This window comes from Bufo gargarizans, chromosome 2 (genome assembly GCF_014858855.1).
Source record: "Bufo gargarizans isolate SCDJY-AF-19 chromosome 2, ASM1485885v1, whole genome shotgun sequence".
Classification (NCBI taxonomy): domain Eukaryota; kingdom Metazoa; phylum Chordata; class Amphibia; order Anura; family Bufonidae; genus Bufo; species Bufo gargarizans.
The window spans coordinates 177618062-177643957 of NC_058081.1; the positions used below are offsets into that span (position 1 = coordinate 177618062).

General features: G+C 43.9%; 1 protein-coding gene across 4 annotated transcripts in view; it reads left to right on the forward strand.

The window, feature by feature from the left end:
- The first annotated feature begins 5286 nt into the window (after positions 1–5286).
- Positions 5287–25896, forward strand: part of TJP1 (tight junction protein 1) — a 232407-nt gene continuing 211797 nt past the window's right edge. For 3 of the 4 annotated variants that reach the window (XM_044279722.1, XM_044279723.1, XM_044279725.1), the window contains exon 1: positions 5287–5387. In XM_044279722.1, coding sequence (XP_044135657.1) covers positions 5319–5387 — 69 coding nt within the window. In that variant the 5' untranslated portion in view covers positions 5287–5318. The remainder of the gene's footprint in view (positions 5388–25896) is intronic. The other variant, XM_044279724.1, reaches the window with a different exon arrangement.

Genomic DNA, 25896 nt, shown 5'->3' on the forward strand with positions numbered 1-25896 from the left:
GCTGGTGTGAACGAGGCCTAACTGATCAAATAACTGACGTGTGAACAAGGCCTATGGCTCACTTAACAGTCTCACTTGTCAGACCATCAGTCAGATCAGGAAGAAGTGAGGGGTGATGACTCAAATAGAGCACCACACCATCCCTATATCCCCAGTAATGTGGATAGTCAGGGCTTTTCACCTTATAATAATTAATGCAGTTCTCTTTTTTTCAGTGACATAGTACTGCTGAAAGGGAAAAAAAAGACAAAAATGATGTGATGGAAGTATTCCTTTCAGTTGGTGCATACAGTAGATGCTATTATATGAAAAAATCAGCCCTGAATATTTTCAATTTGATTGGAATAATTTGGTGTGAATGTTGTCACATGGTGCCTCTTGACGAATCAGAGCACTATAATTTACATACATTTTGAATAGCAAGTGCTGGTATGCGTACTGTAGAGACTGTAAAATAAACTTTCACTTTTATTATAGAATATATGGTGAAACTTGAGTGCCTAGCGCCGGAGTCAGCAGCCTCCAGCATGCTCCATTCACATCTATAAGAATAAGGCCTCTTGCACACGACCGTATGGTTTTGCGGTCCGTTTTAAACGGATCAGTTTTTCCGTTTCAATAGTGGTTCCGTTCCGCTTCCGTTGCGTTTTTCCATTTGGTTTCCGTTTGCAATCCGCAAAAGGAAACGGAAGCATACAATAATGTTTAAACAGTAAGTACATAAAAAAATTGGGCTGGGGATAAAATTTTCAATAGATGGTTCCGTAAAAACGGAACAGATACGGAAGACATACGGATGCATTTCCGTATGTGTTCTGTTTTTTTTGTGGAACCATTGACTTGAATGGAGCCACGAAACGTGATTTGCGGGCAATAATAGGACATGTTCTATCGTTCAGCTGAACGGAAATACATATGGAGTACCTTCCGTTGTTTTTGCGGACCCATTGAAGTAAATGGTTCCGTATACGGACCCCAAACGGAATCTGCAAAAACAGAACGAAAACAAGTGCCCTTAAGAGAACAACTGAGTGTAGATGCTGAGAGTTGTAGCTTCACAACAGCTGGAGCACCATAAGTTGCTGACCCTTGGCCTAGCGAAACCTCCCATAAACAGATGCATATTTAATACCATATATTGTTATGTTGGTAAGTGTGTGACATTTGTAATATATGATGAAATGCTGATGTAGCACATTTCGTTTAGTGACCTCATTACCAGAAGAAACAAGCCCCTTTTCATTACTCTCTCTGTATATATTTGCATGTTGCATGTGACCCCTAAATGCCTCTAAGGCACTTGGCTTCACGCCATCGATAGAAATCCATACGGCTCCCTTGTTTTTCTATTGACAGATTGTTACTCTCCACTTTCTCCGCAGTAATGAGTATAAACATTTGGCATGTCGACTGCAAACAGCTGATGGTGGAGCTCACTGCAGAGTCACCCACCCTGTCTGCTCTGCATTGGAGGGCATTTTGTTTCTAAAGGATAGTTGTAGCCTCTATAATGAATGGTAGGAACTGATCAATAAATTGTACAAAACATTTTATTTCAATTTCACCCTAGATTTCATTATAATTGAAGAGTTCTGAACCTGGACATAACCCCTTCTTAACTCATTCAGCATGGGTGGGGCATCAGAGCGATCCCCCTTGCCCTGCGCTGTATTGCGCAGGGAAAGGGCTTTTTCTGGTGACGTATCGGGCCTCTGTATGGGAATTCTAGGCAGAGACTTCCAGCTAGCAGTGAGCCCAGTGATGTCACCAGCACTAGTGGGCGGGCTTTAGCGCTGCCAAAACCTGTAAAATAGGCTAGGCGGGATGGGCAAACTGCGGCTCTCCAGCTGTTGTAAAACTACAAATCCCATCATGCCCTGCTGTAGGCTGATAGCTGTAGGCAGACTGGGCATGATGGGATTTGTAGTTTTACAACAGCTGGAGAGACAGTTTGCCCATTCCTGGGCTAGGGCAGCGCAGTAGGCCACCCATTAGTGCTGGTGACGTCATCAGTGTCACTGCTAGGCAGAAGTCTCCGCCTAGCAGTGTAAAATTGTAAACAACACAGCCTTTGCCCTGTGCGATGCAGCACAGGGCAAGGGGGAGCATCAGAGCATGAAATGGCTGTCTGAGTGAAAAAGAAGTTATGTCCGGGTTCAGCTCTGAACCTGTAAAACCCCTTTAAATTGGAGGGGAACACTGAAAAATAGCAAGTTAAGCGTACTTCCAATAGCACTGTAAATGCTTACTCCATATTCTTCAGAGACTTTGTTTCTTCTATATGATCTTGTTCCACTTTGGAATTTGAATTTCTACCTTATGGAGCTATGTTACTCTGGCATGGATTGAAAATTCCTGTGAAAATTCCCTTAGGTCACTTTCACACAGCAGTATTTTGTCAGTATTTTCCAGTATTTGTAAAACTAGTAGTGGGTTGAGAACATGGAACAGGTATAAATCTTTCCTTTTCCTCTCCCAGTTTTGGCTTACAAATAATGATGTAAAATACTGACCATAATACTGCCATGGGAAAGTGGCTTTAAAGGGGGTGTCCAACACTGACTAGCATTTAAAATACAGAACTGTGAAGGGAAGCACACTTACCTGCTGCTCGCTTCCGGCTGATATCTTCACTGCACTTAACATGACATGTCCCCAAGCAGCACATCACTGCTGGGTCACATGCTACTTGGGTGCACCTTAGTCCTGGGCCAGGCAAGCACCATGGCACTAAACCAAAGCCATGGCGTAGGGGGTGTTACAGGTGATATTATGTCATCCAGTTTGGTATTTTCTGGGTATCACAACCAGATTGTGATACCTAAAAACAGATACTGCTTAACTTATATGGGAATGGGATTTTTTTAAATAAAATGTGGGTAAACTGGTGTTCACTACCACTGCTCTCATCATGTATACCAATGAGGATTGCTGAGGAGGTAAAATGGCTACAGTTGAATAATAAAGTATACCGTCTACGAGTTCCTGAACCAGAAAACCAGAAAACTTGTAGGGCCTAGGAAAAAAATTAATTCAGCTACCCATCACTCCACCAACTATAGGCTGCTGTAAATTCTGCAAAGTCTGTAAGCTAAGGTTGGCCATACACTTTAGATGGCTGCCCTTTCTTTATTGTCTGCAACTTGCTGTTGTGCGACTATTTTAGAGCTGTCATTTGGCTTTAAGAACACAGCTAAGTTGCAGGTGAGTCGCATGTGGTGCACGACTTGCATTAATAGGGTTTTCCGGGATTTTGATACTGATGACCTATTGCTGAGGATACACCCGACACCCGGGCCCACGCCGATCAGCGGTTTGAGAAGGCATCGGTGCTCCTGTGAGTGCCGCGGCCATCTCCGTGCTGACCAAGAACAGCAACGTATATTGTATAGTGCCTGTGAGTAATATCGCGCTCAGTCCCATGGAAGTGAATGGAGCTAGGCTGCGATACCAAGCACAGCTGCTATACAATGTATGACACTGTGCTTTGTAAGCACGGAGTAGGCTGCGTTGCTCACAGGAGCGCCAGTGGCCTCTCAAACAGCTGATCAGTGGGAGGGACACGGATGTCAGACCCCCATCAATCAGATACTGATGACCTCTCCAGAGGATAGTAGAAATAGCTGTTGTAGAGCAGCACCTACGGACACAGATGACCCCACCGGAATGCAACAGCCAAACCGCGACCGCAGATCCTCAGCGGTCCACTGAACAGTAAATGAAGAGAGGCAACGGCAGCATCTCCAGTGAATTCTTTATTGGACGGGCCCCACAGAAACCGTACCACAAAAACAGACAGCAACGTTTCGGCAACACCATAGCCCTTGTCAAGCCGGCTCTTCATTTACTATCCAGAGGATAGGTCATCGTTATCAAAATCCCAGAAAACCTCTTTAAAGTTAATGGCGTAAAAGTCTTGCGCAACTTGCAACCTGCAACACTAAACTCAGGTTGCATGTTGCATTGCGACACAATTGACAGTCATTAGACCCAGTGTTGCGTGACACGTCACCATGTAGCAGTAACCTAAAAAAGTCCAAAGTAAGGCCCCATGCACACGACCATTTTTGTGGTCTGCATCTGAGCCGCATTTTTTGCGGCTGGGCTGCGGACCTATTCACTTTAATGGAGCCGCAAAAGATGCGGACAGCACTCTGTGTGCTGTCCGCATCCGTTGCACCGTTCCGTGGCCCTGCTAAAAAAATATAGCATGTCCTATTCTTGTCCGTTTTGTGGACAAGAATAGGCATTTCTACAATGGGCCGCCCGTTCAGTTCTGCAAATTGCGGAAGGCACACGGGTGGCTTCCGTTTTTTGCGGATCCGCGGTTTGCGGACTGCAAAAAACGGCACAGTCGTGTGCACGAGGCCTAAAAATTATAAGCAAGTCAGGTGTTATTTTAAAGCTTAAAAAAATGCACAACACAAAACTGTGTGTGGCAGTACCCTAAAGGGGTGTCCCTTTATAGGAAGTGATAGCATATTGCAAGAATTTGCCAACACTTCCTCACCAGCGAGGGTCTCTTTGCTACGACCCTTGCGATTTCTTAGAATAACAGAAACACAGGACTACTTAAAAGATGTAGCTCCTCCATTGATTTTCCCTGCACAGCTGGGAGCGTCGCAGTGCAGGGAAAATCAGTAAAGAAGCCGAACTACAACACACAGCCCATGTAAATGAATGCTGCTGTGTTGCAGTTCCAGGCGTGGTGGTTGACCCCTGTCTCTTCTTTCTTGGAACCAGATGGGGTCCTAGAGGTTGCAACGCTTGTGGAAGACTAAAGATAACTGGACAATGGCTTGTGCTACGTTTATGTATTGTGTACAGCATGTAAAATGATAGTTCCCTTTGCATATTACACACTGTAAGGTTAGTTTTATCATTGCACTTCGGTTCTAGCAAAGAACACTTTAAACTGCCATAGTAGCACTGGAGCCACGAGTAACAGTGTAATAAAGTCTTTTTTCTTGTAGCATGTTGGGATTTTTCCCTGTGCTCTTGCCATATCAGTGAGCTCCTGAGATGGTTTCACGTGAAGAGTCAGTGACCTGGGGACTCTGAGTATTGTGTGCAATCCTTATATTTACACATAAGAGAGGATATCCCACTGCTGCGCAGTATCACAACACGTTCATGCTTCATTTTTGGCTCTGCTTTTCAGCATTCCTTGCTTACTGACTTTTCAGATCTGTTTTAACTTTAAACACACTCCTCTTTTTTTAACCTCTGTGGTATGCAATCTCTGTATGCTCCAGTCTCACAAGGATGTGAGGGATGAGGCAGACATATTGCACTCACTTAGCACAGAAACAGCAAGCATGATGAAAGGGAAAAGAGACTCCGTTCCCCGTCCTGCTGCTTCCCAATCAGCAGTGCAGCCTGTTCGTGTAAGTACTTGGTTTTTCTTTATATTTCATACTTCCATCCACTTCTTGTATCAGATGCCACTTTCTACCATGACGGAGACATTTCATCCCCTCTCAAGAAATCCTTACCTCTGCTAAGAGTAACAAGGTCACATAGATTTAAAGCAAATCCGTCTCAGTGGAATTGGGTTCTACATGTACTCATGTGTCGCAACGTACACTGTTCAAGGTGGCATTACCATAGAAATCTATGAAAATACCATGTACCTTTGGCTGCAGCAGTCATGTTTTTGACTTGACTTCAGCACTGCAGCCATGCAAAGAAAGACTGGCAGGGAGGACCAAATGGCAGAGGTGGAGTGGTGGACGATTCACTAGGTTAGTTAACCATATCCCCTGCCTGTACCCCACTTTTTTTTTTTTTTTTGCTAATCTTGGACAACCCATTTAAGAATACCTATATGGTTATTCCACCTAGTATTTTACAAGGTTGATTTCACACAGAGCAGTTGTTGTTGAGCTGCAGTCTACTCTGGTCATGTATATCTTCATGTGTTTTCCGATAGGCTTCTTTATGTAAAGAAGCATAAAAACTGAAAAAATAAATAAAAATAAATGTGCATGCAAAGGAATTCTAACTGGGATAGTGTAATGACATAATAGCCAATTATATTCAGCTCCAGATTCTGAGATGTCGTATGGGTCTAGGATTAGTTCCTTTCAGCATAATTCCTTCTTAGTTTGCAGCTTTTTATTGAAAAATAAAAAGCTAAAAATGGATTTGGATGGGTTCATATTGGGTGATTTGCTTTGTGTATTACACAAATAGCTAAAAAAGAAAACACAAACCGTCCTGTGGGTGAGCACTTTGCCTTCCTGCAGCTATATCCATTGAAGGAACTGCATGGTTGTTTTAGGAAACACACTTGGCTGCTCCTCAGTCACGTAAGCATTACCGGTATGCCCGATCCTGATCATTCCGTTTTCTGCACATCTCTGCAGCAGCTGGCACCTGTGATCAACCGACGTGTTCAGGGAAATTGCTCTCTCACAGAACAGAAAAGGTTGTAGGAGTGCTTTTTTGCTTGATGTATAGTGCTTGTATCCAAAACAAATATAAGAAAAACCTTCAGACTGGTTCTCTTTAAATATCAGTCAGACTGGAACCATATGGTAATTATGTATTCGTCTAGGCCCACTGTGGCCTGATTTTCACACTTCTTGTTTATTTTATCTCTCAGTTACTTGGGTTGTTCCTAGGAATGTTTTCTTGAACTTGATGTTACTTTCCTTTAGGGCTTGTTCACACGACCGCTGCCCCTCCGTGCCCGTGCTGTGGACTGCAAATTGCAGGCACCGGCCGTGGGGCTGCCACATGCAGATCGCGATTCACTTGAATGGGGTCCGCGACCCTTCCGTTCTGCAAAAAGATAAAGCAAGTTCTATCTTTTTGCGGTGTGGAGGCACGGAACAGAACCTAGGGTTCTGTTCCGTTCCGTACCGCATCTCCGGATTTGCACACGGCTGGTGCCCCGTGTATTGCGGACCCACTGTATGCAGGCCACAATACGGCAACAGAGGGGCAACGGTTGTGTGAACATGCCCTTACTAGAAATATAACAATTTCCTTTACTAGAAATATAACCTTTAGGCTGGGTTCACACAGGCGTTGCGGGTGACGTGCGGGAACAGATGCGGGTGCGTTGCGGGAAAATGCGTGATTTTTCCCCACAAGTGCAAAGCGTTTTAATGCGTTTTGCGCGTGCGTGTGAAAAATCGTCATGTTTGGTACCCAGACCCGAACCCGGACTTCTTCACAGAAGTTCGGGTTTGGGATCGGTGTTGTGTAGATTTTATTATTTTCCCTTATAACATGGTTATAAGGGAAAATAATAGCATTCTTAATACAGAATGCATAGTAAAATAGTGATGGAGGGGTTAAATTATTATTTTTTTAACTCACCTTAATCCACTTGTTTGCGCAGCCCGGCTTCTCTTCTTTCAGGAAAAGGACCTTTGGTGACGTCATTGCGCTCATCACATGGTCCGTCACATGATCCATATGACCATGGTGTCTCCAGAGACAAAAGATACAACCTATTTAACAAAAAAAAACAGTAGCACAAAAACTATTGCATGTTCTGCATTTCATATTTCCTATGGACTTTCAGCTATAATTTAAGTTGGGATTTTTACTGCAAGAAACCCAATAAAAAAATTCAGGTGCATAAAATACCACAAAAATGGCAGAAGTGTACAGAAAAATGGCATTCAAACCTATGTGTGGACCCGCTTTTAGTTCAGTCTGATAACCTTGGGCTAATTTCCAAAAAAACACTACGCAAGCAGTACAGAAATACACACAATAGTAGTAGTAACATATAACATATAACATATAAAATAAATCAAATCCTCGCCTTGTATAGTTTTTTCTGGCTTTTCTGTGTCTTATTAGGTGGACCATAATAAATCATATATTGCTTCCCATGTCTCAGTTCCCAACTTCATTTGTTAGTTAAATAAACCCCTCAAAGGACATCAGCTCTAACATACTCCATTTATATGCATTAGGCCTCATGCATACGACCGCGTCCATTTTGTGGCCTGCAAATTGCATTTCCGCAAAACACGGATGCTGGCCGTGTGCGTTTCGCATTTTGCGGAACCGAACATTCGGCCCTCAGGAGAGCAGTCCTGTCCTTGTCCGTGATACGGACAGGAATAGGACGTGTTCTATATTTTTTGGGCAGGGCCACGGAATGGATGCACAGATCTTTTGTGGCCCCACTGAAGAGAATGGGTCAGCATCCGACCCACAAAAAACACGGCTCAGATGCGGACCCAAACCACGGTCGTGTGCATAAGGCCTTACCGTAGAAATTTGAAACATGACAATGGCAGACTCCATTTGATGAACTACCATGCATGCAATGATCTCACGACTGGGAACAGAGTTATACACTTTTCTAATGGAATATTGGAACCAGTACTGTAGAAGCGCCCCCCGCAGGTGCTGCACTGACTTTAGTATGCAAGGATGTTGCATTGGGTTGTTGAACGTGAGAAATCATTTAAGGATCGATTGTAACATAGTTTATAAAGGTATACTTAAAGGGGTATTTCCATCTCAGACAATGTGGGCATATCGTTAGAACGTCTGACAGGTGTGGGGCCAACCTCTGAGGCCCACACCTATCTCGTAAACACAGACAGCAAAGTGAAGGAAGGTGCACCGTGCGTGCGCGGCCTCCCTCCATTCATTTCTATGGGGCCTCTGAAAATAGCCGAGCACTGGCTCGGCTATTTCCGTAGACTACATACAAGTGAATGGAAGCGGTGGCCGCGCAAGAGCTGTGTGCTCCCATTCATTTCTATGGGGATTCTGAACATAGCCGAGAGCGCCGCTCGGCTATTTTCGGCGGGCCAATAGGAACAATTGGTGGTGGCCATATCCGGTACTGCCGGGTTTGTTTATGGCTGCATTTACAAGATAGGTGCAGGTCCCAGAGGATCTGCTAGGATATGCCCCCATTGTCTGAAAGGTGCGGGTCCCACCTCTGGGACCTGCACCTATCTCGTAAACCCATGCTTTTTGTTCCTGTTGGATTCATATGGAAGAGCTGTAGTTCTGCTGTTGCGTCATCTCCTACCTGACAGGCCTCATGCACACGCAGACCGCAAACTCACTTAAATGGGTCCACAATCCGGAGCTGCGGTGCGGAACGGAGGCACGGAAGCAATACGGAGTGCTTCTGTGGTGTTTCTGTCCGTGCCTCCGTGTTCTATTTTTTTGCAGGGCGGATAGATCACGGACCCATTCAAGTTGAATGGGTCTCGATCCGTCCCGGCCGCTGCACAACAGCCGTGTGCATGAGGCCTTAGTTTGTTGTTGTGGCGGTTGCTGGGCGTGTCTCACAGCTGAGCCATCAGTGAGGCCACATGATAGCTGATGGTAGTCACTGACTCATTTACAGAGAATTATGTGATTCATTCTCTTTTGAAACCTGGGGTTTCTTGTAAGTTTCTGCTGGAGACACTGTATGATATGTGTGTTTTAATCCAGTAATCCTCTACTGTTACCAGTCTAGATTGAATTCCTGGTGCAGTGGTGTTTGATTCCAGTGGTTTGTCCTAATTCCATTTTCTTGTGCACAGTTTGCTTTATTCTAGTTTCTCTGTGAGTCTCTTCATGGCCTCTTGCTGGTGTTCAGGTCTGCTTAGCTTGATCTTTTTATCTATGGGTGCTAGGGTTCTCCGTTTTTTTGTGTTAGAGTTACGGCTCATTTACATGACCGTATAGTTACCATGCCCATGCTGCGGATCGCAACTAGTGCTCCTCAATGCATGGGCACCAGCCATGTGAACTCCGTGATGTGGTACGGACCCATTGACTTGGGTGGATCCACTATCCGCAAGATACAGCAAAAGATAGGATATGTCCTCTTTTTTTGCGGTGCGGAGGCATGGACCTGAAAGACCATGGAAGGGTGTCTGAGTGTTTCTGCTGGCTTTTCATCCATGCCTCCGCACTGCAAAGGATAGGACATGTCCTGTCATTTGCCGTATTTTGCAGATTGCAGACCCATTCAAGTCAGCGGGTCCGCACTGCAGCACAGGCTTCTCACGGCTGGTGAAGGCCATATGGTCATGTGAATGTGAATTAGTATTGCAGATTAGAGTTTCCATTATGGAAATCTTTAGGGAAAGTGAGGGTCAGTGGTGTTGGGGAGAGATCTAGGGAAATTATCTGTCCTGCATATCATTCCCAACATCCGTTTGTCCCACCATTTGACTACCATCACCATCTTGTTCCAGTCATCTATTAGTGAGTTACTATTTCCGTGCCCTCTTGCTATCTGCTAGTGCGGTGATACATCTTATTCAACTGTCCAGTTCTTGCATAATCTGGCCCTACTCTAAGTCCTGGAGATCACGGAGTATCAGGAGACACAATTAAGTCCCTCTGTGCTGCCTGAGGAAGCCCCAAGTTTTGTACTCTACTTAAGTTTGGTGCTTCGTTTGTCAGGCTGTGTGACAGACAACTCTACGCTAGCTCTCTTCCTGGTGTAGATTTAAACGCTATGTACATCTTTGGGAGAATTGTTAAAAACAAATACAAAATGTATTACTCATTTTGAGCTAAGATAATTTCTTTAGTTGGTCTTTATTAAAATGTTGAGCATTTTTTGTGTACAGGCTTGAGATTCTCTAGTAGCAAGCTGTGTGTTTTACTCTGTGCCGTCAGGCAGCTCAGCTGACTGCCCCTTACCTCTGATCTCCTAAACACTCTTTATAGCTCAAGTTCTCTCTTATTGATAAGAATGTGGCTTAAATAAGTGTTTATGACCATTTACAGATAAGGATTATTAGCTGACCGCCACAAAGTGAAAATACAATTCACATAGCTAGACAAAGAGTTAAACCTTTGTGACAGAATGGCTGAATATTTTTAATAAAGACCAACTAAAAAAATATTTTTAGCCCTAAATGAGTAAAGTGCAATCATAAAGAAATTGCCTCCGAAGGTTTAGATAGCCTTAAAGCCATTTTCCATGTCAAAAACCTGCGTGGAAAGTGAGTCAGGCCTGACGACTTCATTGCTTCCCAGCAAACACCAAGCTCCCTTTTCTCACCTCTTCAGAAAAGTGTCCCTCATAATTTTTCTTCTACAGACTTATATTTAAAAGGCTTTTCCGAGATTTTACTATTGATGACCTATTCTCAAGCTAGGTCATCAGTATCTGATCAGTGGGAGTCTAACACCCAGGACCCCCACCAATCAGCTGTTTGAGAAGGCAGTGGTGCTCCTGCGAGCGCCATGGCCTTCTCTCTCCTTACAACGCACAGCACCGTACATTGTGTTGAGGCTGTGCTTGGTATTGCACTCAGCCCAATTCACTTCAATGAGGCTGAGCTTTGCCTAGGCCATGTTACAGATGAACGTTTCATGACTGGCCTAGGAAAAATTGTGAGAAGGTGGGTGCCTTCTCAAACAGCTGATTGGCGTAGGTCCCAGGTGTTCGACCCCCACTTATCAGATACTGATGACCTATCCTGAGAAGTAGTAGTAACATCTTGGAATACCCCTTTAAGTAGTGAAACTATAATTGAACATTAGATGTGTGGAAAAGGCATCCCCTTTACGTTTTTGGCTGTAAGTGCATGTGGCCTTTGAGGGGAATAGTTTTCAGGAACATAAACAATATTAAGTCCATGTTTACTTAGTCTTTTTGATCATTAGAAAATAAAAAATTTAAAGAAGTGAACTACCAAACATTGCTTTTTCTCAAGCTGAAATATAGATAATCTTATTACTAACATGTATTTAATGTTTTCCTGTTGTATTTTGGTTAATGCTTTTCCCATTTCTGAATAGTTAAATGGGTTGTCCGGTACCAAAACCAGTTTTATTTATGGCCGTGAAAGTGTGTTCACTGCCAGTCCGTTCCGGTGCAGAGGCTTCCATCTCTTCTGGTTCCTGGCAGACCGGAAGTGTGATATTCCTTTCAAGACCATGTATTGCTTGGACACACGTCACAGCTGAGGACACTGGATGGCTGCAGTGGTGCATATGATGGGAGGTTACACTTCTGGATAGGGTTTGTAGGAATGTTTGTTTGGACGACCCACCTAAACACCCTACCAATCAGCTGACAAATGGAGTTTGTTGGTTGTTAAGATCTTTTATGCAGCTGAAAAAATAACCATCTGTCAGCAGCATATCTCCATGGGTAAACTAACGATTGTTCGTCCACCATTCAATTTACATTTTAAATGAGTGCTGATAATCTTGTTATTTTGTTGTTACACACTCTCATTGACTGTGTATATAGGAAACGCCCAATCATTGATTGATCTTTCTTTAGAAACATTTTGTTTTAAAAATGCTTCTTTCGGTCAAACAAGCCCAAAATGTTACATCTTCCAGTGGGAGTTGGTAACCACTAACCAGCGAACTGGTTATGAATATCCAACTTATGAAAGCAATATTGTGGCTGGGAAAGGATACCTATTGGTATGTGGTGCGAGTCTGATAAGATATCATTTGTGTTGGTATGTAAAGCATCCCCGCTTTTTCTGATTGTTCACATTCTTGTGTGCATCTTGGGTGTTTCAGAATAATGATATTTTTACGTCAGGTTGTGTGCTCTTGTTATCACTTACATTTACGTTGTACTTTCGCAGTGTGATTCCATGAGTCAAACTGTTTTCTAAAGACAAGTTACCAGCAATCGATTTCTTCAATCATTGACATACAGAGATACACATATCTAGCTTAATTGTTGCCTGTAGGCTACATGCTGTCCTAGGGAGAAATTAATCATTGTCAATTAGTGAAAGAAGATGGAAAGGGAATCAGTGAATGCACAATACAATCATGAGGTAGAAGCTAAAGGTTCTGTAGGCACTAGAGTCAGGGGCAGGGATGCCCAACCTGTGGCACTACAACTGCCAGTATGCCTGGACAGCCTATAGCCTTTTAGGGCATGCTGGGAATTGTTTTTTTTTGCAACAGCTGTAGGGCCGCAAGTTGAGCATCCCTGTCTTAGACTATGTTTACACTTGGCATTTGTATGTGTTTTTATAGTTTTTGGGCATGTTTTGTCATAAAAATGACAAGAAGAAATATTTCATGTCACTTGTTTCACAGAGATTTAATAATGCTACGTGTGAGCATACCCTAAGGGCTCATGCACACGAACATATTTTGCGTTCCATATACAGGCCGTATTTTGATTCCGTATACGGAACCATTCATTTCAATGGGTCCGCAAAAGATGCGTGCTGTCCGCATCCGTTGCTCCGTTCCGTGTCCCCGCAAAAATTATGAGGCATGTCCTATTTTTGTCAGTTTTGCGGACAAGAATAGGCATTTCTATATTTGGCCTCCTGTTCTGTTCCGCAAATTGTGGAAGGCACACGGGCGGTATCCGTTTTTTGCGGATCTGCAATTTGCGGACGGCAAAAAATGGCACGTTCATGTGCATGAGCCCTAATAGTCTTGTCAAACTATCTGTTGTCGAAATGCATTTTTTCACAAGTCATTATTAATATACAGTACATAATTATTAAAGGGAGTCTTTCACGCCGATTCACCATATTAACCTAATAACAGACTTATGTCTACGGCATCCCTCCTATTAAAACTGTGCTTACCGTATGTTGCTTGCTAGCATCGTTCTGCCGAAAAACACTTTTAATCCATATGCAAATTGGGCTGTGAAGGTGCCCAAGGGCAGCGTTACAACGGCCGGTGCCCAGGCCCCTGGGTCATTTTCATAAGAATCCACTCCCCCTCCGCCATGTCTGCCCGCCCTTGGTCTCTGCTCTAACCTCCCTCCTCCCGTCCGTAATCCCGCGCATGCGCCGATGACCGCGATATCGGCGCGTGCGCATTGAATGACTACAGTCTGGCCGGGGCATCACAGTTTACCGTGCGCATGCGCCGGCCCCGGCCTAACTTACGTTCTTGCTGTTATGCGCTGTTGTTTTTCGGCAGAACGTTGATAGCAAGAAACATACGGTACGCACAGTTTTAATAGGGGGGATGCCATGGACATAAGTCTGTTATTAGGTTAATACGGTGAATCGGCCTGAAAGACTCCCTATTTTTATAAAGAAAAAGTCAGAAAGTGAGCAAAAGCCCTTCAGAAAGTGAGCAAAAACAGCTCTTCCTCGGCTGTTTTCGGAAGTCCTATAGCAGTGAATGGAGGGGTGGTCCTGCCTGCCCGACATAAGGCGGGTTTACATGGCCCGAGCTAAATTCGATTGTCAGCTGCAGTCAGCTGCTTCTTCATTGAAGTAGACTGCCATATTTACATGCAGCGATCTCCTCCACAGTATGAGGACGACAGCTCATACAGCTGCATTGTGTCTGAGCAGCAGATTGTTATTTAAACCACACGATCTGCTCCCCAGAAGCGATCATTTATGTTCCTGCACAAACAGAATGAGCATTTTGTTCATTTATCGGGTGATCGGTGGCACATTTAGACATGAGCATTCATAGGAGGGTTCGTTCCTGATAATCTGCCCGATAGTCGTGTAAATCCACCTATACTATCTATTCGCTATTATGTCACTAATGAAAATAGGCAAGATGCAAGCTCAGATATTTTCAGAAGTCCCATAGTAGAGATTGGAGAAAAAGCCACACCTGCATGGCGTACTCTCCATTCACACAGGGTGCCTTTCTTGGGAAACACATGTTCATAACATACCCTATTGAAGTATATGGACATCATAAATTATATGGACAGTCGACTAGCATGTACTGCTTCATTTTCCCAGCAGACTAGGCTTCCACTGGGGATATCAGTGACATTATAGAAGCCAGTTCTGGATGGGTTTGTTTTAAAAAAGGGATGTCTTAGGCCTCTTTCACACGGGCGTCATATTTTTGGCCCGGAGGCGTGTGCGTTGCGGGAAAATGCACGATTTTTCTGCGCGAGTGCAAAACATTGTCATGCGTTTTGCACTCGCGTGAGAAAAATCGCGCATGTTTGGTACCCAAACCTGGACCATGGACCAATCACATGGTCCATCACCATGGTGATGGAGCATGTGATCTGACATCACCACAGGTCCTTTAGCCCACAGCTAAAGAAGAGACCGGGAACTACGCGATTAAGAGGAGAAGGTGAGTTAACTTTTTTATTATTTTTAACCCCTCCAGCACTATTATACTATGCATTCTGTATTCAGAATGCTATTATTTTCCCTTATAACCATGTTATAAGGGAAAATAATACAGTGAATAGACTGTCACCTAGAACCCATGCGTGAAAATCGCACCGCATCCGCACTTGCTTGCGGATGCTTGCGATTTTCACGCAACCCCATTCACTTCTATGGGGGCCTGCATTGCGTGGATTATCGCACCGCAACGCACAAAGAGGAGCATGCTGCGATTTTCACGCAACGCATAAGTGATGCGTGAAAATCACCGCTCATGTGAACAGCCCCATAGAAATGAATGGGTCAGGATTCAGTGCGGGTGCAATGCGTTCAACTCACGCATCGCACTCGCGCGGAAATCTCGCCCGTGTGAAAGGGGCCTTAATGAGAACAATTACAATATTGTAGAACTCTTAGGCCTCTTTCACACGGGCGTCATATTTTTGGCCCGGATAAGAGGCGTGTGCGTTGCGGGAAAATGCGCGATTTTTCAGCGCGAGTGCAAAACATTGTCATGCGTTGCACTCGCGTGAGAAAAATCGCGCATGTTTGGTACCCAAACCCGAACTTCTTCACAGAAGTTCGGGCTTGGGATTGATGTTCTGAAGATTGTATTATTTTCCCTTATAACATGTTTATAAGGGAAAATAATAGCATTCTGAATACAGAATGCATAGTAAAACAGCGCTAGAGGGGTTAAAAACAAAATAAAAAATAATTTAACTCACCTTAGTCCACTTGATCGCGAAGCCGGCATCTCCTTGTGTCTCCTCTGCGCTGAACAGGACCTGGGGTGATCTGCTGCATTAAATACCGGTTAAGGACCTTTGATGACGTCACTCCGGTCATCACATGGTATGTCACATGATCTTTTACCATGGTGATTCACCATGGTAAAAGACCATGTGATGACCGGAGTGACGTCATCCAAGGTCCTTAACCTCTTAAGGACATAGGGCGTACAGGTACGCCCTTGTGCCCTGGTACTTAAGGACACAGGGCGTACATGTACGCCCTGTGTATTTCTGATCACTGCCGTGCGGCTGGCAGTGATCGGAACGCGGTGCCTGCTCAAATCATTGAGCAGGCACCTAGGCTAAATGCGCGGGGGGGTCCCGTGACCCCCACATGTCGGCGATCGCGGCAAACCGCAGGTCAATTCAGACCTGCGGTTTGCTGCGATTTCTGCAGTTTCTGATCCCCGCGGTCCCTGACCGCGGGGATCAGAAACTTTAGGATTCCAAAAATGTTGCTGCATCCCTCCCCCCTGCACCCCTGAGTTATTTGAGCACGGTGGGAGGTGCAGGGGGAGGGTTGCGGGCGGTGCGGGCGGTGCGGGAGGCGGGCGGTGCGGTAGGCGGGATCGCGATCCCCCGCCCGCCTCCCCTTGAATAATCGTTGGTTTCTAGTGGGTATACCAGGGTGCCAGCACATTGCTGGCACCCTGGTATAAACGGCTGACATCGGTGATGCGATGTCAGCCGTTTAACCCTTTCCATACCGCGGTCCGTACGGACCGCTGTATGGAAAAGGTTAACAGCGCAGGGAGCTCCCTCCCTCTCCCATCGGGGGGCTGCTGTGCCTTTGCAGCTCCCCGAATGGAGAGGGAGAGAGCTCCCAGGCAGCCCCCCCAGAGCCCCGTCCTTACCCTTCCCCGTCTGCGCAGTTCTGACCATAACTGAGCAGACGGGGAAGGTTCCCATGGCAACAGGACGCCTTCTCAGGCATCCTGCTGTCCATGGTGCTGAACAGATCTGTGCTGAAAGGCATAGATCTGTTCAGACAAAGTGTAAAATACAGTAAAGTACTATATATTGTACTGTACTGTATTATACAGACATCAGACCCACTGGATCTTCAAGAACCAAGTGGGTCTGGGTCAAAAAGAAAGTGAAAAAAAGTGAAAATAAAGTAAAAATCAAAAAACACATTTATCACTGATTAAAAATAAAAAAAATTAAATTCCCTACACATGTTTGGTATCGCCGCGTCCGTAACGACCTGATCTATAAAACGGTCATGTTACTTTACCCAAACGGTGAACGCCATAAAAATAAAAAATTAAAAACTATGATGAAATTGAAATTTTGCCCACCTTACTTCCCAAAAAAGTTAATAAAAGTGATCAAAAAAGTTGTATGTACTCCAAAATTGTAACAATCAAACCGTCATCTCATCCCGCAAAAATCATACCCTACCCAAGATAATCGCCCCAAAACTGAAAAAACTATGGCTCTTAGACTATGGAAACACTAAAACATGATTTTTTTTGTTTCAAAAATGAAATCATTGTGTAAAACTTACATAAATAAAAAAAAGTATACATATTAGGTATCGCCGCGTCCGTATCGACCGGCTCTATAAAAATATCACATGACCTAACCCCTCAGGTGACCACCGTAAAAAAAAAAAAAAAAAACGGTGTAAAAAAAGCTATTTTTTGTCATCTTACTTCACAAAAAGTGTAACAGCAAGCGATCAAAAAGTCATATGCACCCCAAAATAGTGCCAATAAAACCGTAATCTCATCCCGCAAAAAATGAGACCCTACTTGAGATAATCGCCCAAAAACTGAAAAAACTATGGCTCTTAGACTATGGAGACACTAAAACTTTTTTTTGTTTTAAAAATTAATTCATTGTGTAAAACTTACATAAATAAAAAAAATTGTATACATATTAGGTATCGCCGCGTCCGTGACAACCTGCTCTATAAAATTACCACATGATCTAACCTGTCAGATGAATGTTGTAAATAACAAAAAAAAAAAACGGTGCCAAAAAAGCTATTTCTTGTTACCTTGCCGCACAAAAAGTGTAATATAGAGCAACCAAAAATCATATGTACCCTAAACTAGTACCAACAAAACTGCCACCTTATCCCGTAGTTTCTAAAATCGGGTCACTTTTTTGGAGTTTCTACTCTAGGGGTGCATCAGGGGGGCTTCAAATGGGACATGGTGTCAATAAAACCAGTCCAGCAAAATCTGCCTTCCAAAAAACGTATGGCATTCCTTTCCTTCTGCGCCCTGCCGTGTGCCTGTACAGCAGTTTACGACCACATATGGGGTGTTTCTGTAAACTACAGAATCAGGGCCATAAATAATGAGTTTTGTTTTGCTGTTAACCCTTGCTTTGTAACTGGAAAAAAAATATTAAAATGGAAAATCTGCCAAAAAAGTGAAATTTTGAAATTGTATCTCTATTTTCCATTAAATCTTGTGCAACACCTAAAGGGTTAACAAACTTTGGAACTTCAGTTTTGAATACCTTGAGGGGTGTAGTTTCTTAGATGGGGTCACTTTTATGGAGTTTCTACTCTAGGGTTGCATCAGGGGGCTTCAAATGGGACATGGTGTAAAAAAAACAGTCCAGCAAAATCTGCCTTCCAAAAGACGTATGGCATTCCTTTCCTTCTGCGCCCTGCCGTGTGCCCGTACAGCAGTTTACGACCACATATTGGGGGTTTCTGTAAACTACAGAATCAGGGCCATAAATAATGAGTTTTGTTTTGCTGTTAACCCTTGCTTTGTAACTGGAAAAAAAATATTAAAATGGAAAATCTGCCAAAAAAGTTAAATTTTTAAATTGTATCTCTATTTTCCATTAAATCTTGTGCAACACCTAAAGGGTTAACAAACTTTGTAAAATCAGTTTTGAATACCTTGAGGGGTGTAGTTTCTTAGATGGGGTCACTTTTATGGAGTTTCTACTCTAGGGTTGCATCAGGGGGGCTTCAAATGGGACATGGTGTCAAAAAAACTGTCCAGCAAAACCTGCCTTCCAAAAACCATATGGCGCACCTTTCACTCTACGCCCCGCTGTGTGGCCGTACAGTAGTTTACGGCCACATATGGGGTGTTTCTGTAAACTGCAGAGTCAGGGCAATAAAGATACAGTCTTGTTTGGCTGTTAACCCTTGCTTTTTTAGTGGAAAAAAATTGGTTAAAATGGAAATTTAGGCAAAAAAAAGAAATTCTCAAATTTCATCCCCATTTGCCAATAACTCTAGTGCAACACCTAAAGGGTTAATGAAGTTTGTAAAATCAGTTTTGAATACCTTGAGGGGTGTAGTTTCTTAGATGGGGTTACTTTTATGGAGTTTCTACTCTAGGGGTGCATCAGGGGGCTTCAAATGGGACATGGTGTCAAAAAAACAGTCCAGCAAAACCTGCCTTCCAAAAACCATATGGCGCACCTTTCACTCTACGCCCCGCTGTGTGGCCGTACAGTAGTTTACGGCCACATATGGGGTGTTTCTGTAAACGGCAGAGTCAGGGCAATAAAGATACAGTCTTGTTTGGCTGTTAACCCTTGCTTTGTTAGTGGAAAAAATGGGTTAAAATGGAAAATTAGCCAAAAAAATGAAATTCTCAAATTTCATCCCCATTTGCCAATAACTCTTGTGCAACACCTAAAGGGTTAATGAAGTTTGTAAAATCAGTTTTGAATACCTTGAGGGGTGTAGTTTATAGAATGGGGTCATTTTTGGGTGGTTTCTATTATGTAAGCCTCGCAAAGTGACTTCAGAGCTGTAGTGGTCCCTAAAAATTTGGTTTTTGTAAATTTCTGAAAAATTTCAAGATTTGCTTCTAAACTTCTAAGCCTTGTAACATCCCCAAAAAATAAAATATCATTCCCAAAATAATTCAAACATGAAGTAGACATATGGGGAATGTAAAGGCATCACAATTTTTAGGGGTATTACTATGTATTACAGAAGTAGAGAAACTGAAACTTTGAAATTTACAAATTTTTCCAAATTTTTGTTAAATTAGGTATTTTTTGGTGCAAAAAAAATATTTTTTTTTACTTCATTTTACCAGTGTCATGAAGTACAATATGTGACAAAAAAACAATCTCAGAACGGCCTGGATAAGTCAAAGCGTTTTAAAGTTATCAGCACTTAAAGTGACTCTGGTCAGATTTGCAAAAAATGGCCTGGTCCTAAGGTGTAAAAAGGCTGTGTCCTTAAGGGGTTAACCAGTATTTAATGCAGCAGCTCACCCCAGGTCCTGTTCAGCGCAGAGGAGACACAAGAAGATGCCGGTTTCGCGATCAAGTGGACTAAGGTGAGTTAAATTATTTTTTATTTTGTTTTTAACCCCTCTAGCGCTGTTTTACTATGCATTCTGTATTCAGAATGCTATTATTTTCCCTTATAACCATGTTATAAGGGAAAATAATAATGATCGGGTCTCCATCCCGATCGTCTCCTAGCAACCGTGCGTGAAAATCGCACCGCATCCGTACTTGCTTGCGGATGCTATGCGATTTTCACGCTTCCCATTCACTTCTATGGGGCCTGCGTCACGTGAAAATCGGACAGTATAGAGAATGCTGCCATTTTCACTCAACGCACAAGTGATGCGTGAAAATCAACGCTCATGTGCACAGCCCCATAGAAATGAATGGGTCAGGATTCAGTGCGGGTGCTATACGTTCGCCGCACACATTGCACCCGCACGGAATAGTCGCCCGTGTGAAAGGGGCCTTTTTGTTCTTTAAAATTCCAACATATTCTGACACAATACCCTTCAGAGTTATTGTAGATGGTTTAGTTTCAAGGGGACCTGTCCCTTGTGTTGTGATTTTATTTGCTTCACAGATCTAGTAGATTTTATGTGTCCCATTTATGTTCAATCACAGACATGTCTATGTGTACAGTTCTGAATGGTTCTCTATAGTTTGTATTTGCTCCCTTACAAAATAGATCTGCTGCCATTAGTGACAGAGGGGGTCTCATTTGCACTCCATTCGTTCAGTTGTTGCAGCACAGTACAATTTTCAGGAATGAGTTTGCCCTGTAGCATGAAACCAGAATCGGACATGGCTTCCCCGGAAGGGCCGCCGTGGCCTGTCACTTTCAGTGTGTACTGAGGCATGCCTCTCGTTCTCATTCCCAAGCAGATTTCTTAGGCTTCCTCAAGTCCCACCGCTCATTATCTGGCTGGGCTTGATGTTGGTGGCTGGAATAGGAAATCTTAGAATCAGCAGGGGTCATTTGAAACTTGTTAGCGATCTGAACTCTGTGCAGTCATCTGATATGAGGATGTTATGTAACAATGCTTGGTTTACATATGTGAGAGAACAGAGCTAGCCGCATTTTTCTGAATGATCGCAACACACGGAAGCATTGAGCAGGATGTTTCATGGGGATACAGGGAGGCAGAGCATGGGTTGTGCCTCATCATTCAGTGTTTTTTGGCTTTACATTAAGCATACATTTGTGTCAATGGGATCATAACTTTATACTAAATACTGATTTAGTGGCTTTTGCTTCCTATGGCTCTATTTGACATTCTGCAACTATGACTACCCTCCTAAATTGCTAGTAAGTGCGTTACTGTGAAGCAGAAATGTGTAGGACCAATAAACTGCAGTCTACACAGCAATGAATGGACAAAAGGACAGCTGATCCTGGAATATATACCATGTACAAATGACTCCTAACAAACCGCTGAACTACCCTAGACCACCAGGGTTATTACCATTAAATGTTACAGTGCCACAGACCACTGAGGAAAAATATATTAACCCCCTAAGCCAAGGCAATTTTCACCAGTGAACCTGAAGCCACCAGTGACCCCCAGCATTCAGTATTAACCTTTCAGCTACCCTTCAGCTGTCGGGAAATGCATGTTAACCCATAAAGGTAGCTGTACACATTAAGTAGCTGTCAGTCAAATATTCGCTTGCCTAACAGCTTTACCTCTCAAGCTCCCCACACACATGCACACTCTGTACTGCCAAGCTTGCATGTGTTCTAAATGTGGAGAGGGAGTTAGCCACTGTCAGACACATGTATATTGAAATCCAACATGCATGATGTTTTTTACCCCGACATAGTCCAAATATTGGGTTAACATCCCATGCACACTGGTTGAGGGGTTCGGACGATTTTTAATCTAATGTGTATGACAATCAGAACTCAGATGAATTAATTTTAGAGGTTGTCATTAAAGGATGCGACGGGCACACTGACCCCGCCAATGCCGAGGCTGCTCCCTGCGTGCCACTAAGGCTAAGTGCACATCTGCGGTACATGCTCCAGCAGAAGCTTCCATCTCAGATTCCAGCAAAAATAAAGGATGAAATACTGCTCCATGCTGTGGTATTTCATCTGGCAAAATGCTGGTATTCATGCCGGAAACTCGACGGACCCCATTATAAGGGATGGGATCCGGGAAGGTGCCAACAGTGTCCCGCATATGATGGATCATAGACTGTAGTTACTAAAAGATATATGGCTCTTATGTGCAAAACCATGCTTAAATGACTAGTCTGCTTAAGTTAACTTTTTTATGTTTTCTCCAGAACATCACCACCTGCTGAACACATGGACAGACATATGCGCCTGTATGTCTTTTGCATACAGTAACACTATTGAAAAGTCGACTGCACTTCTCAATACAGTTGGAGCAGTGGGATCCTGACATATCCTGGTTTACTCCATTCCAACTGGACACCTTGGGTATACACTGCAAAAATGGCAGCAGAAATGCAAGTGCATTTTCTCCATAGGTTTATGGAAAATCACATACAAAACCACAAAACAAAATAAACCTAAAATGCCTCTAATAGGGTATGGCGTGTACAGCTCACTCTACGGCCATGTTCGCACATATTCCGTGCCTAATTGCTGATGGAATCCACTGACATTCCAATAGCAATCATGTCATGTGCTCGAGATAAATAAATCTGCTCTAAATAAGGCCTCTTGCACACGACCGTATGCTATCCGAGATATACGGTCCGTGAGCGGGCCAAATGTCCGAGAGTGGCATTGATTGTGCGCATGGGAGCACACAGCATCATAGATTACAATGATGCTGTGCATGTTGGGCCGTCTGCGGGACTATTGTCCGTTTTTTTCCGGACCATATGCGGAACCATTCATTTTAATGGGTCCGCAAAAAAAATGAAAGTTACTCCGTTTGCATTCCATTTCCGTATGTCCGTTCGGCAAAAAAATAAAATACAGAATCCACACGGACGTCGTCCGTTTTTTGGGCAGATACGTGTTTTGCGGACCGCAAATTACATACGGTTGACGGCATGGGCCTTAAGGCAGATCTGTCCCATGTAAACATACCCTAAAAAAACACTATGTGAATGGCATTTCATAACAAGAATTAGGCTTCAATAAACATTTGCTATTAACGATTTACCTTTTATTCTCATCATCTGAGTAATTTTAGAAATGCCACTGGGAATGGCATACTGCAGTAAGACTGTTAACTCAAACATGCAAAAAAAGAACCATGTTCTGGTGCATTATTTGACAGAATCGGAATAAAGAATGTCTTAGCAATAAACATCGTCTTGAAAAATTCAAAATATGCATCTTCAATGGTGTTGCAGGAATTGTTTCATGTTTGATAAATTGATTTTCAGGTTCTTAAAGACAGCTATGAATAATAAGCAAACAGCCTATGGAAGTGACATTGTGAGGGTCACCTTGGAAATAGTCAAGCATACTACCTGATTTTCTGGAGAAAAAAAGCTTTCATGTGTTTAAATAAAAATAAGGAAAACGAACTGGTTATATAATGCTTGGCAGCCTGACTTCTGATAGGTTGTCATCAAGAAACACTGGCCACAGACATTAGATCTATGTTCGCGGAACCTTCCAATTTCTGCAGGTTCGGCCAACCATCTAATTTGTATAATTAAAATGGATTTTAATTGTCTGGTCCACTAACAGGGGTGTCTGGCAGAGGCAGTCTCCAGGGGTGTCTGGCAGAGGCTAGCTCCAGAGGTGTCTGGCAGAGGCTGTCTCCAGTGGTGTCTGGCCGAGTCCATCTCCAGGGCTGTCTGCAGAGATGTCTGGCAGAGGCAGTCTCCAGAGGTGTCTGGCAGAGGCTGTCTGCAGAGGTGTCTGGCACAGGCTGTCTCCAGTGGTGTCTGGCAGAGGCTATATCCAGTGGTGTCTGGCAGAGGCTAGCTCCAGAGGTGTCTGGCAGAGGCTGTCTCCAGTGGTGTCTGGCCGAGTCCATCTCCAGGGCTGTCTGCAGAGATGTCTGGCAGAGGCAGTCTCCAGAGGTGTCTGGCAGAGGCTGTCTGCAGAGGTGTCTGGCACAGGCTGTCTCCAGTGGTGTCTGGCAGAGGCTATATCCAGTGGTGTCTGGCAGAGGTTATCACCAGGGGTGTCTGGCGGAGGCTGTCTCCAGGGGTGTCTGGCCGACATTATCTCCAATGGTGTCTGGCGGAGGTTATATCCAGGGGTGCCTGGCGGAGGTTATCTCCAGGGATGTCTGGCGGAGGTTATATCCAGGGGTGTCTGGCGGAGGTTATATCCAGGGGTGTCTGGCGGAGATTATATCCAGGGGTGTCTGGCGGAGGTTATATCCAGGGGTGTCTGGCAGAGGCTAGCTCCAGAGGTGTCTGGCCAAGGCCATCTCCAGGGGTGTCTGGCAGAGGTTATCACCAGGGGTGTCTGGCGGAGGCTGTCTCCAGGGGTGTCTGGCCGACATTATCTCCAATGGTGTCTGGCGGAGGTTATATCCAGGGGTGCCTGGCGGAGGTTATCTCCAGAGATGTCTGGCGGAGGTTATATCCAGGGGTGTCTGGCGGAGGTTATATCCAGGGGTGTCTGGTGGAGGTTATATCCAGGGGTGTCTGGCGGAGGTTATATCCAGGGGTGTCTGGCGGTGGTTATCTCCCCATTCACTACATATGCATGCTTGCCCGAGCCAAGTATGCATATGTGTGGGAGGATCAGGAGAGATAGCTGTTGAACAATGGTTATCTTATGTGTATGTCCAGCATAAAGGGCTTGTCTCTTCTCATACATTGGTGGCATATCGCTAGGATATGTCACCAATGTCAGATAGGTCTAGCTCTGTAACCCGCACTTATCTCCAGAAAGGGCCCCCAAAGTGAATGAGAGCACACTGTGAAAGCATGGTCACCCACCATTCACAGCTATAGGAGCTTTGAAAATAGCTGAGTGCTCACTCGGCTATTTTCAGAATTCCAATGGCAGTAAATAGAGTGCACGCCTCGCATGAGTGGTGCACTATCCTTCACTTTGGGGGGGGGGGGCACATTTCTGGAGACAAGTCCACCTCTGGGACCTGCTCCTATATAACACTAGTGGTATATCTTTTCAATATGCCACCAGTATCTTAGATGGTTATAACCCTTTGAAGGGATTCTGTCACCAGGTTTCACCCCCTCCAGATAAAAATATGGTTATGTTCAGGGAGCTTTAACCATGCCTAATGTGGTCTTATAAATGTAATCTGTAGGCTCATTTTGCTAAAAATACGCTTTAACAGGAATGGTTAAAGCTCCCTGAACATAACCATATTTTTATCTGGAGGGGGTGAAACCTGGTGACAGAATCCCTTTAAGGCATCTCTTTGTTTTTTTTACATATTCTAACATCATAGATTACAACCATTTAGGGCTCGATCATACCAGCAGAACAACAAAAACGGTGGAAGCACTGGATCCATCAGATGATGGACAGTAACAATGCTCGACGGATCACATTGACTAAAATACAAAGTAGTGCAACTTGTTTTTGTTTAGCAGAATCTGCAATGGAACCTCCAATGCAGGTGTGAACACAGTCTTACTGTATATGGATGCTCATTTATAAATCATGATGTGGGTGCAGTGTTAGACTGCTGATTGAAGCCAGGTAAGAGGGAGTCCCATAGTCCTGTTTTCTATAATAGTCCACCATCATTTTGGAATAGACCTACCTACCTTAGGGAGGTATAGTTAGAAGCAAAGCCCAGTACTAACATGTTGGCAAAATAGTGTGACACATGATGAAACATAGCTTATTCCTTAGTATAAAAATCTGTGCAGCAGATAGATAACGGTTAATCACATCTTTC